General features: G+C 29.7%; 1 protein-coding gene across 3 annotated transcripts in view; it reads right to left on the bottom strand.

The window, feature by feature from the left end:
* LOC145252722 (CCR4-NOT transcription complex subunit 3-like) overlaps positions 1–17,638 on the bottom strand; it is a 135,187-nt gene that overhangs the window by 104,681 nt on the left and 12,868 nt on the right. For all 3 annotated transcript variants that reach the window (XM_080112566.1, XM_080112567.1, XM_080112565.1), the window contains one exon: positions 14,796–14,863. In XM_080112566.1, the coding sequence (XP_079968692.1) occupies positions 14,796–14,863 (68 nt within the window). The remainder of the gene's footprint in view (positions 1–14,795; positions 14,864–17,638) is intronic.

Below are 17,638 nucleotides of genomic sequence, written 5' to 3'. Positions count from 1 at the left end.
TTGGATCCATCGAATTCACTTAGAATTCAATTTGACTAGTAATGATGGTATAACTCCACCAGCTTTGTGTACAAAAAGAGTTTATCACTGATCAGAAATTAATATTTTTTTATTTTCACATTAAATCATTGAAAAGTGTTGATATGCAGAAAAAAAGATAAAAATCAAACTTAAACAAATGAATGCGGCAAAACAATATTTTGAAGTTCATCCTATCAATTTGGAATAAAAAAATAAAGGGAGAATTAGGTTCAATCGAAAATGTTTAAGTAACAAAGAACATAGGTTATTGATTCAAAGTTAATAGATCATAAAAAAAAAATACTTTTGTGAAGGCATCCATTTGAATATAGAAAATGATTTTAATCAGACAATTATATTACAATAAACTAAAAGAAAAAAGTATTTTGTATATTACACACTACAAGCGGCACTCACCAGAGGCGGGTTGAACCGTCTTCCTCCAAATGAGGAAGTTTCATGGGAATATTAAATTTACAAGCGGTCCCCAATGTGTGAAGAAAAAGAAAATTAAAAGGCGAGAAAATATTTCTTCATTTTTAAATAATCATATCAACACTAAGTAAGCAAGGTTTGGTTTGTCTATTTAATGAAAACCTCAAACCATTTAAAAGTTATTTAATTGCAAAACAATACCTATTGTAATTGATTCATTCTACATATTGTTGTGAGAGGGTAATTATGAGTTATGATTCCCAAACATCTGTAAAATAACTACAAGAGATATAAGATTTGAACTCTGTATAGTGAATTCCATAGTCCTTCAAGAGTATTTAGAAAGGCAATAAAAACACACACATATATATATATACACACACACACACACACACACTAGCAGGGAGACCCGACATTGCCTAGAATTGAATGATGATCAACAAATGTTCCCCCCTTCCATACTTTTATTGTTATTGAAATTGGTAAAATTATCCTTTTTTCAATCAAATCAATTGATTGCCTCTCTCATCAGGAGACCCATCATGGTGTACCGGGAAGAAGCTAATCTTGCCCCCCCCCCCACTGAATTAGTCCACAATACATTGTAGTCTATATTGCACTGTAGAGAACTTATGGTACTTGTGCAAAATTTGAACCAGACATAACTAATCGTCCGCTTGCCTTTGCTCAGAACATGTCATGTGCTTGGGTTTGACTGTAGTTTGAGGTAAGACGCAGCCAAAGGAGCAGACGATCGTTGAAAAAATTTTGGAAAAGAAAATCAATAAATTAAGTGGTGTACCAGGACGAATACCTAAGAGAATATCCTGTCTTAATTAAAAAAAAAAAAAAAGAAATGGTTACCCAGCTCCACCCTACATGAAAAAAAAAAAAAAAAAGTTTACATTACATTAGTTAAAAAACCAAGAAATAAATTAAAAAAAAAAATACATGAAAAACAGTAAAAAAGAAAAAAAAAAAAAGTGCTTTTTTTAAAATTTTTGTAAAAGAAAAAAAAAGAAAAAACAAGATTGGTTATCTTATTAATTTTGTTCAACAAAAAAAAAAAAAAGTTTACTTTTACATTAGTTACAAAAGTAAAGAAAAAATACAGCTTGTTTATTCTCTTTCACTTATATTTGTTACAATAAAAAAATTTTTACGGTAGGTTGTTTTTTTATTTTTGTTATAATTTTTGTCTGCTGATTTTATCATATTTATGTTTTTTTCAGTATTTTCCTTGAGTAGAGTTGTTACGCTTTGATAATCAGCGAAAACCAACAGTTGACGTCATGTTTCGAGCAAAGACGGCGGCCATTTAATTATGTCTGGTTCAAACTGAACAAGTACCAAACTTACAATAGATTTTATAAAATTGTGTTTACATAATGGCTTGAATTAAAGTTTAAAATTCAAAAATCAAGTATCATGGTTCAATTGTGCTCAAAACTGAAACATTTATTTTAAACGTACTGTCTTATCTAAGAACCTACAGTCGTTGATTTTATATGCTGGAGCTTTCTGCTTGTGAGGGTGATAAAACTTCTCGAATGCAATTGTGATGTTAGAAAACCGGACTTCCTTCTGTAATCGGATTTTTTTCTCAGTTATTGACACTTATTGGAGGCAATCTAATACAAAACTAATCTAAGAACACTCCCAGAAATATCAAGTACATTCGTGTTAGAAAAAAAATAGGGTGTAGTCGTTTAATAGTTCATGGAGAATAAACTCGCACACAAAGTGTCTATCATACACATTAGTATTAGAAGTTTTTCAACCTTTAAAACTATATGAAGGAAAGAAAAAATTTAGTTCAAAGCCATTTGTTGGAAAATTCCTTTGCTCTTTCCCTTTTGTAATCACTATATTAGTTAGCTCCCAAGAATTTACGCCAGTGTTAATATTTTCGTAGGAATCATCAGTTGCTTACTATGAAAAGCAGTTTCAGGAAGTTAAAAACAAAACACTTTTTCATCATGGCTCCCCAGCAGTGTCGCTCAGACATCACTTCCCTTAAAAAAAAAAAAAAAAAAAAATGTTCCAGACATCAATATTTTACTCCTGATTAATTTTTTCTGTAACATTTTCTTATTAAAAGTATTATCTGTGTTGTTCATATTTACTAAACTACTGTATTTTATAGCGTTTGGGCGAATTCATTATACTACTTATCACACTGACCCCTGGTTATTTTTATGTATTTATATTACTATTTTATTTTAGCTTTATCTAAAAATTATTTAAAATTACACATATTACAATATATGTATTATATATATATATATATATATAAAATGAACTCATTTTTCCCCTCTGATTTTGACTTTAATAGGATTAAAAATCAAGACATTTCATGCAAATGTAATATGCACTAACTGCAGCACAATATCTGAGGTGTGTTATAGGCCTATTACCTCTCCACATCCTCAATCATAGATTCCTGTATTTTTTCTGCTGAGAGTTCACTACCAAAATCGGTTAAAATCAATGGAGGTAGTAAAATCTTTTCTCTTTAATAAATTCCTCCTTTCCCCGCCACCACTTTACACCGTTGCGGGACTGTTCACAAAGGACAGTTACAAAAGAACACCGGTTTGGTTTTCTTTACTTCATAGTTGCTTAAAAACCTGGAATAGACTTAACCAAATGGAAGGGTTATTTATGCCATTTTTTTTTTTTTTTTTTTTTTTTTTTTGCTTTTCAGTTTTTGTTTTAGTTTTTCCAAACACGTTATTTTTTTTTCCTCTGATTTTTCCTTTTTGTTTTTCCGATTTCTTTTTTAAAGAAGTTTTACATTCGTTCACCGTTTGGTTTTGCTGATTTTTTTAAAGAAGTTTACCATCGTTTTAAAAAAAAAATTTTTTTTTATTTAAACAGGGTTAATACTTCGCTTATTCTTTACTTTAACCCCCCCCCCCTTACACACACCTCCAAACAACCGGGCAACGCCGGGTACCCCCCCCCTAGTACTATATAATATATACTATACATTTTATACTGAATTAGACTTGCTCTATAATTTAAGTGTTAGAATGGCAGGTTATTGCCTTATTTTAGAGTGTAAAAATTTTATTTTCATCTCCCACAGTGATTAATCATTCTTATTACTAAAGTAGTAACTGGGAGTATAAAATCTAAATCTTAGAGTAATGCAAGCTATTCTCAGACATAATGCTCCTATAAAAAAATACACTTATGGTAGGTATTATTTATATGCAGCATATGGACAATATGAAAACGGAAACAATCTTTTACAAAACATTACTGAAATATTCCATCCTCAATTTTTATATCCAAATCATATTAGTTTGGCATATTTTAATTACAAATTTAGAGGAAAGTGTTTTTCATTCTGACAAATATGTCAACAAAATTCTCTTAAAAAGTAAATAGAAAGTACATTTGTACCATTTTATTCAAGAAAAAAAATTGTTTACTTTTTGCTACAAAAATAGATGACAGATTTAAATGCAGAAGAGCATGTAATTCTATTCATAATTTGGGCCAAATATACAAATACCTCTACCTGAGATGATAACCTTATGTTGGTTAACATGAACTATAAATGAATGAAAGTGAAAGAAATTACTGTTTGCTGGACAAATTGTACAGACAAGTTTTAAAATTATCAATGCAGAAATAAAGTTTTAAAGCATTTAACTTAATTGAGTTAAATAAATTCTAAACTAATAAACCAAAACAGTTTACAAATTGAACAATCTTAAACTTTATTTTTTATAAAATTTTTTATATTTCCAATATGGCATTGCAAAAAGCCATCACAAATCAGAAATTATTTGCTCTCCATCAAAGATTGATAAAACAGTTTGTTACCACTCAAAAACATTTTAATTTGCTGTCATACATTCTCAAAAATATATTTAGAAAGGAAAACATACCTACTTAAAACTTGCCTATGATGAAATTATGATACACATTTATTTGTAAACTAGCAGGTGGTGAGGAGTGTGTGTGTGTGTGCGAGGGGTATATTAAAACAAAATGGAAAATAAAGAATAAGCAAACGCAATAACCCTGTTTAAATATAATTTTATCAGAAAAAAAACAAAAAAAACAGCGAATGTGATGCAAAATAAAAAATAAACGAATGAAAAAGAAATAGCATAAATAATCCTGTTTAAATGTTAAAACTTCTTTTAAAAAAATTGGAAAAACAAAGAAAAACAGCTAACGTGATGGAAAAAAAAAAAAAAAAACGTAAAAAATGGCATAAATAACCCTGTTTCAATATAAAACTTTCAAAATTGAAAATATATATATGATATCTAGGCTTGAACGTGCAATCTTAAGATGACGACACTGCCACTATAATGACTGGTTTATGATCGCGTGAGCGAAGTTTAATATATAAAAAAATAGCCTAATTCAAGAAAGAACATTTTTTGCTCATGCATGTTTGGCTAAATTGTCAGGAAGAAATAATTTTTTGCTACCCATCCTTGTAGAAAAGTGCCCAGTTAAGGGTAAAGGAATTAATGTTTTTGTCAATTTTTTGACATTTGTTGTCCGAAGAGTCGAGCTTCAAAACAATTTGATTTTATGAAAATCAGTTGCCTCTGTGGAAAGTTTTAGGCAGACATACAAACATACATACATTTCAACAGATTTTTGCCCTTTATATTAGAGACTAGCCTGGGTGCTTGGCGTTGCCCAGGTGCTTGGAAGTGTGTGTTGAGCAAAAAAAAAAAAAAAAAAAAAAAAAAAAAAAAGTTGTAGGCAGGCTGGCTTGAACCTGCGACACGAAGGCAGAAAAGTGGAGGTGTGTGTATGTGTAAGGGTGTTGGTTGAGCAAAAAAACAAAGAAAAAAGTGGTAGTAGGCAGGGAGGCTCAAACCTACACCACGAAGGAGGAAAAGAAAGTGGAGAGAAAAAAAAAAAAAAGTGACGAGTTAGCTGTTGCGCCCATCGCCAAACCAGAAGTGGCATAGGTTTAAATTAAGGCTAGACAACCGAAAAGGGATGACTTTCGAAAATATCGGCGAAAAAAGTAACCCCTCCCAGTTGAGGATGAAGGAATTAATGTTTTTGGCCATTTTTTTTATATTTGTTGTCCGAAGGGTCGAGCTTCAAAATGATACTGATCTTGTGAAAACCCGTCACCTCTGTCGAAAATTTTTGTGAGGCATACAAACATACATACGTACATTTAAACAAACAGGTGAGATTTATATTATAAATTAATGATTACAAATGCAATAGCTGGCATAAGGAACTTAAAAACCAGAAAAGCATCAGCATAAATGAACAAAAACTCAAGTTTCCAGAAATTAACAATTTATAGAATAAGGACACTTCAAATGTTTCAGGTAGAAGGAGGGAAAGGAGGAGTTAAAAACTTCAAATTAAAAAGACCCTTCTCCATATTTTATCAAAAATTGAACCACTTAATGAAGTCTACTGATAGAACAACTAGGATTCATTATTTACAACAGAAATCAATAAATTAGTGATGGAATAGTTAATCGAAAGTAAAAGAATTTAATATTTTTCAGTAATAAGAATGAATATTGAGACTGAGGGAAAAAAATGATTGTTTAGAAAGATTCTTTAAAATCATTATTGTTCATTTTAGGTAATAATTATTAAAATGAATAATCTGTATAACAATACGCCAAGGCATTTAATGTTTGTACATACATTATCATCTTTCAAATACATTAAACAACTAAACAAAAAATCAGATAATCTGATCAGCAATGACGGTTTTTTTTTTTTTTTTTTTTTACAAAGGCATCACCACATTATCAAGGCCCAGAGGCCACTCAAGGATAAGGGTACAAATTCTTATTTTAACCATTTTAAAATGAATTGTTCCAAAATCAAATTACATTGTACCATTAATTAAAACAATAAAATTTTAAATACATTTAAAAAATTACATTTCATTGATTTAAACAGAGCCATTCTTACAGCAAGAAAAAGTATTTGTTCTAAAAGAATTAAGTTGCCACAATTTTAAATAGAGATATTTGTTTTATTAATTTAAATAATTAGCAAACAATGACTATTTTTACAAAGAGTTATTTCTTAATAGTAACTGTACTATGGTCAATACTATTTCAAAAAATATTAACAGTAAATTATACAGATTGATGTAGAAAGCACCATAGAATTTTAATAGATTCGACTAGATAAATAATATACTAAGTTTTATGTTGTTGCAAAAAGATAACTAAATTTGTATTGTTAGTTAAATTAATTAAGATCAAAGAGATTCTATGTTAATTAAAACTTTAAACCATAAATAAAAAGTTTTTTTGTACACATCATTTATATTTGTGCTTTCATCTTGTACCCTATGATCTTTAAGTGTATGATTCATTTATGTATGGCGGTATGTTACTAATATTTAAATTTGATGCACAATTATTTGTGCATGTAATGTCATTTTCATAGTTGAATCAACTTAATCATATGAAGAAAACTTCATATATGGTTCATTTAACAATGTTGATTAGAACAATAGTTTTATGGCAAACCATTTCCAAAATTTCAGACAAGTATAAATAATAGACATGACTTAAATATTTTCTGTTCTCTGTAAATTTAATTAATATTACAACACTATTTCAAATATTATGAAATATAGTATGCATCATAAAATTAAAAAAAAAAAAGAAACAGAAAAGATATCTGGATAAATATTGTGTTAGCTCCTTACATTAAGTGACTTCATACCTTCTCTGGAGTGATTTTCATTTTTTTATTTTTTTTTTAATATTGAAATAAGATATTCCCAATGTGTTTATTTTTAAATTGTGAAATCAGTTTTATTCCATCAATAATAATGAATTTTCCAAGTAGAAGTAAAAAAAAAAAAAAAAAAAAAAAAAAAAATGGATAGGTGTTTCAGACAGGAAATGTTACAAGCAGGACTATTAAAATAAACTCCCTTTTTTCCTTAATAATGGTATTTTACAATTATAAAAAATAATTTAGACATTTAAATTGACAAAAAAATATTGCTTTAAATATTAATGCAGAAAAGAGGAAGGATTGACTTACAAAAATTAATCTTTATCAATTTTCTCAACTAATCCAAATTGTTTAGTGTAACTGCACCAAGTAACAAAATTTCACCCTACTCACTGATGCATTTTAATATACAATTACAAATAAAATATAAACATATATACAATTCATATTATAACAAGATGCATTTACTATATTTATAGTGTGGAGAGAGGAGGTGCATGTATAAACTCTGCCTTCCCTGACTGTTGGACTCGTTAACAAAAACAAAATAGTTGTTGTCACATCCTAACAGGTGGTGCAGGTTTCAATCTTGTACAAGTCATTTGTCTATAGTTGATTTTCAGCATGTTGTTGGTTGGTTGTTGCAGCGTTCACCCTGAATCGGTTAGGCCGGCTCCATCCAACAAATTCACTGCATACCTTATAACGGCCGACCAGGCGTAACAGTCAGAGACTGTTTCCGCTACAAGCGTAAACCATTTGTGGTTCTATCGGTGGAAATAAACTGTTTAAAAAGGTATTACCCAGACAAAGTGTCAGCAAAAAAAAAAAAAAAAAAAGTATGATGTTCATCATATGCATATTCAGAATGCAAATCATCTTTCATCAAGTTAAATACAAATTAACAAAAATAAAACCTGAATTTTTTTTAAATGGAAATCGTTCACAGAAATATTAAAACTTTTTTTTTCTCCTTCACCTAAACAAAAGCTTTTTTTTGTTTATAATTTTAATATTGGTGAAAATTACAAAGTGCAATACTATGATTTAAAGAAGATTTTCATGCTTAGAAGTTAATTATGAAACTAGCAGAAAGACCTGATGTTGCTCAGTATTTAATAAGAAATATTACATCCTTTTTCATTATGTTCATGAAACCATATTATTCTTTATTTTGCTATAATTTTTCGTCCCATATTATAACTTAAAATTAAAATTTTGGAAAACATTCTGAATTAATGTCTTTAAAATCATATTTGAAGTTTTTATGCGTCTCTTCACCCATAGCTCCCTCAGATTGGTATATATACATTGGGCAGATTGGAGAGGTGCATTTAGAGATTGGGAACACTTCTATAATCTTTCTCTGTAAATTTTACTCCTTTTGATTTTATATAGATTCTTTAACCTTTCATTCTAGATGTAACACATTACAGACATTGAGTTTTATATATGTTGTATTTTCATTTTTAATAAAATAATGGGAAAGATTCAGAATTTGTGACACGATGCACCTGAAGAAGGTTGGGTTTTTTTTTTTAAACACTACTTGGGAGTGACTACTTATCAAGGCTTGAAGCCACTTGAGGATAAGGGTTAATGAATGTAAGATAATGCAGTAATCATGCATTAATGGTGTAAATTGGATAGACTTTGATTATTTATAGGAACAGCTCAACAATAACTTGCTTACATTGTATTTGAAGGCTACCACGTTCAGCCAAAATGTTGTGAGACTAACACCCAAGATGAGAATCAAACCTCATGTCAAAAATTCAAAAACACTGAATCAGTACTGACCCAAATTAATACGAAAATGGAAACAACTCTACTCTTTCCATGTCAAACATATCACACATTTCAAACTTTAATGGCTACAGTTTGTTGGAAAAAACAAAACTATTCTTTCTACCACTCACCAATAAGAGATACTGTCAAGATACATCCAAAGAAAGTTGAAGGTTATACTGGCCAAAAGGTTTAGAGAAGAACACCAAAGATAACAGTCGTCCAAACAATCCAAATATAGTTTTTATGATAAAAATTCTTGAATTTTCTCTCTCCAAGGAATTTGAATAAATATAAAGAAAACTAAAATATACATGTTTAAATTATAATATATTTATTTTCGAGGCAATCACAATGCCTTAATTTGGCATTAGATATCTTATATAAATTGTACTTTTGTTTCTCCTGCATCTTTTAGATAATCGATATTTTAAGATCAATTTTCAACAGAAAAATTGTGATAATTTGTTTTTGCATATCTATTGTTACCGAATACATTATTGCAAAACATGTTTAAATGGACATGCTGTATATAACTGGCAGTAGATGTCAGATGACAATTCTTAATCCTCCTTTCGAAGAGATTCATCTCAAAATATTGGTCATTTAAAAGATGCAATTGAACAAAAAGAAATACAAAGTAACATTGTGACAACCTCTAACAGATATTCAACTATATAGTCACAATGCTTCAAGCAAACTACAACACACTTATGAGAATAGATATTTTATGTTTTTTTCTTACTGATTCTATTCATTCTCTCACAAGAAATGTATTACTTCTCTCCACAAGGGTAGAATTAGACAAGGTTGGTTTTTAATGTGAAAATCTAGCTCTCCAAAATGGGGTATTTTGAATTGGGAAAAAACTAAAAACTGACTAAATCTAGAAGAACTTCTTCACCGACTGAACATAGAACAGATGAAGTGGAGTATCAGAACAGATAACACATCACTCAATAAGTCTTGGATCTGACTTATAGTAGCAATACACATGAAAATATTAAAATAGCTTAAAATATTTCAATATTGGTATCTACAGAAAGAGCTTGATGAGCTAAGAAAGAATCTTTAAATTTTTTAAAATCCAATTAAAATTAAGAAAGTTATGACTATTTTTGTGCCTCACACGTTTGGATAGTTTTCTCTCTTTAAGACCATACGTGTTTTGTCACATTTTTTACACTACTTTTTCAGTAAAAATGCTGTATCTTTGTTAAAACAGAAGATTAAGCAATGAAATTTACCATATAAGTGTATTTTTGTGCAAGGAATCTGAATATGCTACTGAAAATCTCCAAATATTAATAGTTTCCAAATAATCTGCAGTAAATGCACATAAATAAGCTGCAATTCCTTAAAAATGCCATGTATCCATTAAAAGAAAAGAAGTTAAAGAACTCAAAGCTGAATTGTAATGCATTATATGTACAAGTAACTGAAATCGAAATCTAGGACTGTTTGAAAATGAATATATTGCAATATTTCTTTGGTATTATTGTAGATTAATACCCACCATTAACCACCCACCCCATCTGACCACCTCTCCAAAATATGCGATTTTACCTTTGTAGGCAATTACATGTGAATACCTTAAAAAACTTTAATGAAAGATAAACAAGTATTATTTTAGAATTTAATGTAAAATGATTCACCATTTTTTTTTTTTAACCATTCTAGCGTTTTAGGGCAGTTAACTATTTTTTTTTCTATTGAAGATAAATCCTGTGCGCCTTTTTTCTTTTCTTCTAAAGACGATTATGTGTGGTTTTAAGAGGGTCTTTGTGCAATTATGAGAGGGTGGGGAGGTTGCCACTGACTTTGGATTAATAATAGAGTTAAGGAAAATTATGCGTGAACATCCTGAAGACTTGATAGAAACAAAACAAAAACAATTTTAGAATTTAGAGTGGGGGTTAGTTTCACAAATTTAATGTAAAATAATTCACCATTTAGAGATCATTCTAGCATTTTAGGACAGTTGACTAATTTATTTTTATGCACTTTTCTTAAAAAGGACTTCTTTTTTTTTTAAACACTTCTTTGTAGCTTACCAAGGAACTTTGTTTGGTGAGGAGCTTGCCACTTAGCGTTATTGTTAAGGCTAAAGAAGTTTTTAAGAGGAGGAGGCTTGCCACTCGTACCTAGGGTTAGAGGTAGGATTAAGGGAATTTTTTTTTTAAGAAGGCATTTGACCCCCATATTTACGGTTAGTGGGTCATAATTATTGGCTTTTGAAAATGTTACGGCTTAGATTTTGGACATCAAATTACTTTTCAATATGAAATTTATTTTTGTTTGTTTGTCATAATTCTTAAGGGGTGTGAAACTTAAGAATTACGACAAATAAACAAAAATAAATTTCATTTAAAACAAGTGACGTCACTAACAGAAAACGTGAGGTTTGGAAAACTTATTAAGTATTTTTGCCCACTTATTTAAATATCAAAAAACATTTTTTGCTAAAACTAACAAATCATTCACAAATTTTTGATAAATTTGGTTTTTATTTTCAATTACGTTTCTTGTCCGAGTGACACATTATTTCATTAAACTTTCCAGTTTAAGACGTTTTTTTTTTTTTTTTATTTCTCTACCTGGACTTCAGGCCAAGATCACAGTGTAGTATTCTGATGCTACACTTCACCTTTTCTGTCAGTGAAGGAGAAATCCTTCATGACTGAGACAATTTTTATGTTTGTTTCTATCCAGATTGACCCTTTTTGGGAAGCTTGATTTTCCTCATATTAACTGACCTTGTCTCTAACTGTCCTCGTGGGGAGGCAAGTAAATAGGAACTTAACTAGAAACTGAACAAATATTTAAATATTGATTTTGTGTATATATATATATATATATATATATATATATATATATATATATATATGAGTAGATTAGTGTCCATTCAATTATAATCCACTGAAAAAAAATTGTAAAAAAAAGACGAAAACACTTTAATTCACTGTTAAAAACTAATGTAATGGATAGAAGTGCACACGTTAAATATTTGTTTTTCAACTATATTTTTAAAATTTTACCAAAAATAATGCTGGATTGCTTTAAAATTATATATTTTTATAACCGAATAGCTCTAGTTAAGCTAATTATGTTCTGATAATATTAGCTCCAATTAAATATGCAAGAACATTTTTTTTATATTCATATTTTCATTTAAAATTTTTAATTTGTTCTGAAAAAAAAAAAAAAAAAAAAAAAAAAAACAATTTTCGAACAAAATGGTGGTATTTTGAAGACATAAGGTGCTTTGGTTTTTAAAATATGACGATTTTAACAGAACCCCCTTGAAATCCTTAATTATCCAAAGCATTTTATCGTCCGTGTGTATTGCTACTTATGGATAGTGCCACTAATAAAATAATCTATAATTTTTGTAAAATTAAATAGCCTTCAAATGGCATTTGTCAAAATCTGAGCCCAATTGAATTATTAGTTTACAAATTAGTTATTAAAGTGAATTAACTGTTGCAAATTTTTAAAATAACGAAAATATCTTAATTTCCCATGATTATAAAATATTGCTTTCTGATAGCAAAAAATACTGTTCAAGCAAAGCAATAGTTTGATTAGTTATTCAACCTATATTGTTGGTAACAATAGTCAAGAGGTGGTAAAGCTGACTTTGAGGTCATACAGGCACAGATAATGCTGAACACTCAGGAAACCAAAATTTAGCAGAAAAAATTTCAGATTTGTTTTGACAGATTATAATTTGAAGTTGTGAGTAATAGAAATGTTGAAAATATCAATGTAATGTATTCATAATTTTGCATGAACTTGAAAGCTGTATTCACGTTTGCTCACAGTTAATAAAAAACAATTATGTAGCCGTTTGTAGTGCTGTTTACAACTGTATCAAAATAGAGATTGTGTCAATATGTGACAATAGATGAAACATAGATCTCCACATCACTGGTGCCAAAGTGGCAGTCAGCAGAGTGAACACTATCAAGAGAAAGCCATCTAAAACTACCAAAGATGCAAACATCAGTAGGCAAGGTTTTGACATTCATATTTTGGGATGTGCAAGGTTATTTTATTCATCGATTACTTTGAGAAAGAAAGAACCATCAATAGCAAGTATTATAAAGGATTATTGGTGCGCTTGAAGAACTTGACAAAAACGGTCACAAATGAAGAAAAAAGTGCTCTTTCACCAAAACCGGAAGAGAGTCAGCATTGGTTGAGTTTCAGGTGAGTTTTAATCAAACAGGTTTCTCATTCACCACATTGCTTTTTTTCAATCCTGTAGGAAAGCTGAAGCAATTGCTTTGTGGATGAACTTTTCCAGTTGACAGCAGAGAGGATGACCCAGCCAAGGGAAAAGTTTTATGGAGGTGATTTATCAGAGGGCATGGAGTTTGTAGCGAAAATATACAGAGGTGTGATGCAGACAGTGATGATTACAAGTTTGTGATAGTTGGTGATCACATGGAAATTTTCAATCAGCAACTAATGTGAATGTTATGTTAATCAAAAGGACAATGCATCGACTGTAAAAAGTTAATCGAAAATGTGACTTATTAGGCTTATGTTCATTTCTTTATTTCAGAAATTTGAAAATATTAGTTTCATCGCAATAGTTTTCACCCTTGTCACATTGAACCAACTTTTTCCCTAACCCACATCTTGTCCCAAACCAGGCATACGGTTCAGAGTTAGGTCACAAAAGATGGTCCTCCTAACTATTATCACTTATTTCTCTTCAATTGCCAACCGATGTTTGCAGAGAAGATTAACTAAGTTTTCAGTATATTTAAACTGCTCTTTCACATACAACACTTCCTAACAATTTCTTTGATAACTAGCAAACTTATAAAATACTGTGTATAACAGATACATGTATGAAAAAACAGATTTTTATATTAGCATTGTTACTTTGTGTAAAATCTTAATTTTTCATTCTACTATTTCAGCATACCTGTGATTCTACATGAATAAAGCCTTATTAACTGGTTTTCATTCGTCTTCCGAATCATTACAATTTATTCATCGAGAATCTAATCAACAATGGACCAATTTCTGAAACCAGATTTTTTATGGTAAAACTTTAGCGCCTGATTCTGCAGACTATTAGACATATTGGTTGTGTACATTCAACAACTTCCAAAGATGAAATGGTTAATGATTTTTTGCAGAACCTAGATTTGCTTACATTAAGGCAGTAACGACTGAAGAACATCGTGACCAAGCAATTCATGATGCCCTCATAATAGGCATTCACTCTCATGCAATTCGACAACGACTCTTAGAAAGGATACTCAATTTGTAAAACGCTTCCGACTTGTTCTTTAGAAACGGACCCAAAACAAGCCGCATCTCATATCAAACTCACACCATGTGGCGCCACCGCCGAACCATCACTGACTTGTGAGGTTTCTTGTACTTCCGAAAATGTTTCAACTACAGCAAAGAAAAAAATGTTTCTTCTGCAGTAATCGACGACATCCATAAATTAAATGCCCCATCCGTGATGTGGTCTGTAGAAGTGTAACTTGAACCTTTGTATGTTATTTTATAACTCCACCCTGAACTCTTTTCACTCGGGGTGAATGTCATTAGCATTGTTACTTTGTGTAAAATTTTGGCAATTTTTCATTCTTCTATTTCAGCATGCATACCTGTCATTCTAGATGAATAAAGCCTTATTAACTGGTTTTCATTCGTCTTCTGAATCATTAGTTTTTATTTATAAGAATTTATTGCAGTGTATCAATATTAAAAAGTAAAAATTTATCAAGAAATGTACATTTACAACTAAAACAAAAAAATATGTAAATTTTACAGGCAGGTAAAAAATGATGACAACTCACCTTGTGCCAAATATCCTCAAACGTTTCAACTCCTTCACTCACTTTTTTTAAGCATCTTTCGATCTCACCTGGTAAAAAGATAATTAAAAATATATCAAATATGGAAGTAATTGCATCATAATTAAGTTCAGAAATGGCCTGAATGTACAACATTTTTAAGATCTAGCAATACAAAAACATGGAGGTCTAGGAAGGATTGGTGTATGAAATCAACTATGCAGTGTTCAAATCTTATCAGATCTAGTATGAACAAAAACAAAAAGTAGAGATCCACCCAAAGGCTTTTTTCATAAACTACTATACAGAGGTATTGGTATATAGGGAAGGGTATCACTCCTTTTCCAAAATTGCTCTACTTAATCTTGATCTTTCACCTTAAAATGCTGATAGTTTAGCAGCCATCAAGTATCATTTTTGGAGTTTTTAGTATGATTTGACTGAAGATTGAACCTCGGTCTCCCAGCCCATGAGCAAACATTTACCATTATACCAAACCAGCTGATATAAAATCTAGGTTTAATTCTGCACTAATACTGTTAGGAAAGGTACCACCACCAGTTATAGGTAAAATAGCAACTTGTGTCAATTATGCAGTAAGTCTTGTATTTCAACACAGCCATTTCTATAGCAATTCAGAAGATCATGCTACTGGGGTCTTTTACTGAAGCCAATGTTAATTTTCGAAGATAATTGATATAGAATCTTAAAACAAAAAATTTCCTTTCAAGATTAGTTTGAGGTTTTTTACATAAATAATAAATAAAAAATGAGTTAATTGATAAATCTGACAACAAATTCAAAGAGATAGCTAATATATATAAATAAAACAGTAAATGTATATGTGTGGGTGTGAAAATATTTAACTGATAAACTCTTAAACTACTGATCACATAACATTGAAATTAACAGGAAATAGTAATATCTAGGGCTATGACAACAGCATATTATTTTCCTTGTTTTGATTCTCAGGTATATATCCATTGATATCTTATGTTTTTATGTAGAGTGATGTGGTTCTTGGTTGATTGTCTAACTGTGTCGGATATATACTCACAATGTAAAATGTGTAAAAACAATAAGAATATGCTGTTGTTTTAGCCCAAGTAATCACACACCAAGGATGGTTTATAATGAGTAATGTATTTGTTTGGACAGTTATTTAAGGTGCATATTACATTTTTAAAAAATCTATTTTAATAATTAGCCTGATGTTACTAATTGATATGAGTAATAAAATTTTTAATTTTTCTGTTTAGAAACATTAATTAAAGCTGATTTATTTAGTTTATTTTTAATTATTATTAGCCAACATCAATTGTATTTAAAAACTGAAGTAAGCTTTATTTAATCTATGAGAGTAATTTTTTGTTTGATTTTCATAGAGAAAAATGGATACGTTTTATGCTTCTATAAATCCATGTGGTCCACTTGCAGGAAAATCATAACAAGTTAGGATATTTGGGTACCTTAAATAGTAATACAGACTTAACTCTCTGCCCGGTAATATTTCGCCTTGATAAATGCCAAGTATATACAGATAGTTTTAAATAAAGACAAATTTCAGTCAATGATTTTTATTTTAACATCAGATTTATTTTTAGAGAATTTGTACTTAATCATAGCCATAGTTAGAATGGTTTTAGGATTAAATTTTCTAATTTAAAATTTTTAACTTAATGACAGTGAAATGTGTTAGCAGCTAAAAAGATCTTTGCTGACTGATCATAAAACTTGCCTTCAATCAGACTTAAAATGTTGCATCTCTTGGCCTGATATAGAGATGGTCCTATTTCAATATTAACTTAATGTGTTGATATTTTGCAAAGCAGATGAACCAATGATTACTTGCATATTTACCAAATCACTACCATTTAAAAAAAAAAGTGTGAGTCTGCAATTTTTGCAAGAATTATATTAGACTGCTATATCAGCTCTGATATCTGTTTAGTGAGGCTGATTATACCAAAAGTTGAAATCCTGACAATTACATTTCAATAATTCTTAAAAAAAAAAAATTCTTAAAATAAAACCGAACAAACTTTTCAATGATTATTAATAAAAAAAAAAAAAAGAGTACATGATCAGGGGAGATATAAGTGTGAAAGAAAAAAGTGAAGGAACTGGTTTGCCTTGTCACCACTACCAGCAGCACTACGCCAGAAGCGATGAAAAGTATGTTAACTAACTATAATCTGGCCGAGTGTCCTCCACTCTTTACGATCTTAGAATAAGGTATTCACTTGTTTTCATGTTAATAGTTTGAATAGATCCACATTGGAATGCTTAATGTGGCCAAATAATCTCAATATTTTACCTTTAATGACAAAACGATACTGATGGGATGCTAATGATTTTTAGCAACTCTGCAATATTGATATGATCAGCAACAAAGTGATATGGATTTGAAAAATTTCTTTCAGACATAATTTTACAGTTCAATTGACACCTTCAAATCCGTATAACATTATCATAATATTAGTTATAGCCTTATAACAATTTAGTTCAATTAATAATTTAATGACAAAACAATAAAAAAAATCAATAATGTTCAGATGCTATCCAACAAAAATGTTAAAAACCTCAGAAAACAGCATAATTAAAAAAAAAGTAAACCAAACTCTCGTGCAGAAAAAAACTCTAGAGATATAAAGAGCCAAGGATTAATTTTTACTAAATTAAGATTGTTCAACATTCATTACAGGAGTCGAGTTATAGTCAGATACAGTGAAATCATTACAAAATGTTCATAAAAAACCTAAGAGAATATGGAAATTCTTTCCATTTTCATAAATATCATTGATAGAAAATGAAAATCTGTTTTAAAACTTGAACAGAACAATGTC

Source organism: Euprymna scolopes, chromosome 29, assembly GCF_053919585.1.
Source record: "Euprymna scolopes isolate OS-2025 chromosome 29, ASM5391958v1, whole genome shotgun sequence".
Classification (NCBI taxonomy): domain Eukaryota; kingdom Metazoa; phylum Mollusca; class Cephalopoda; order Sepiida; family Sepiolidae; genus Euprymna; species Euprymna scolopes.
The sequence above is the reverse complement of the archived record's forward strand: the minus strand, read 5'-3'. Positions and strand labels throughout refer to the sequence as shown.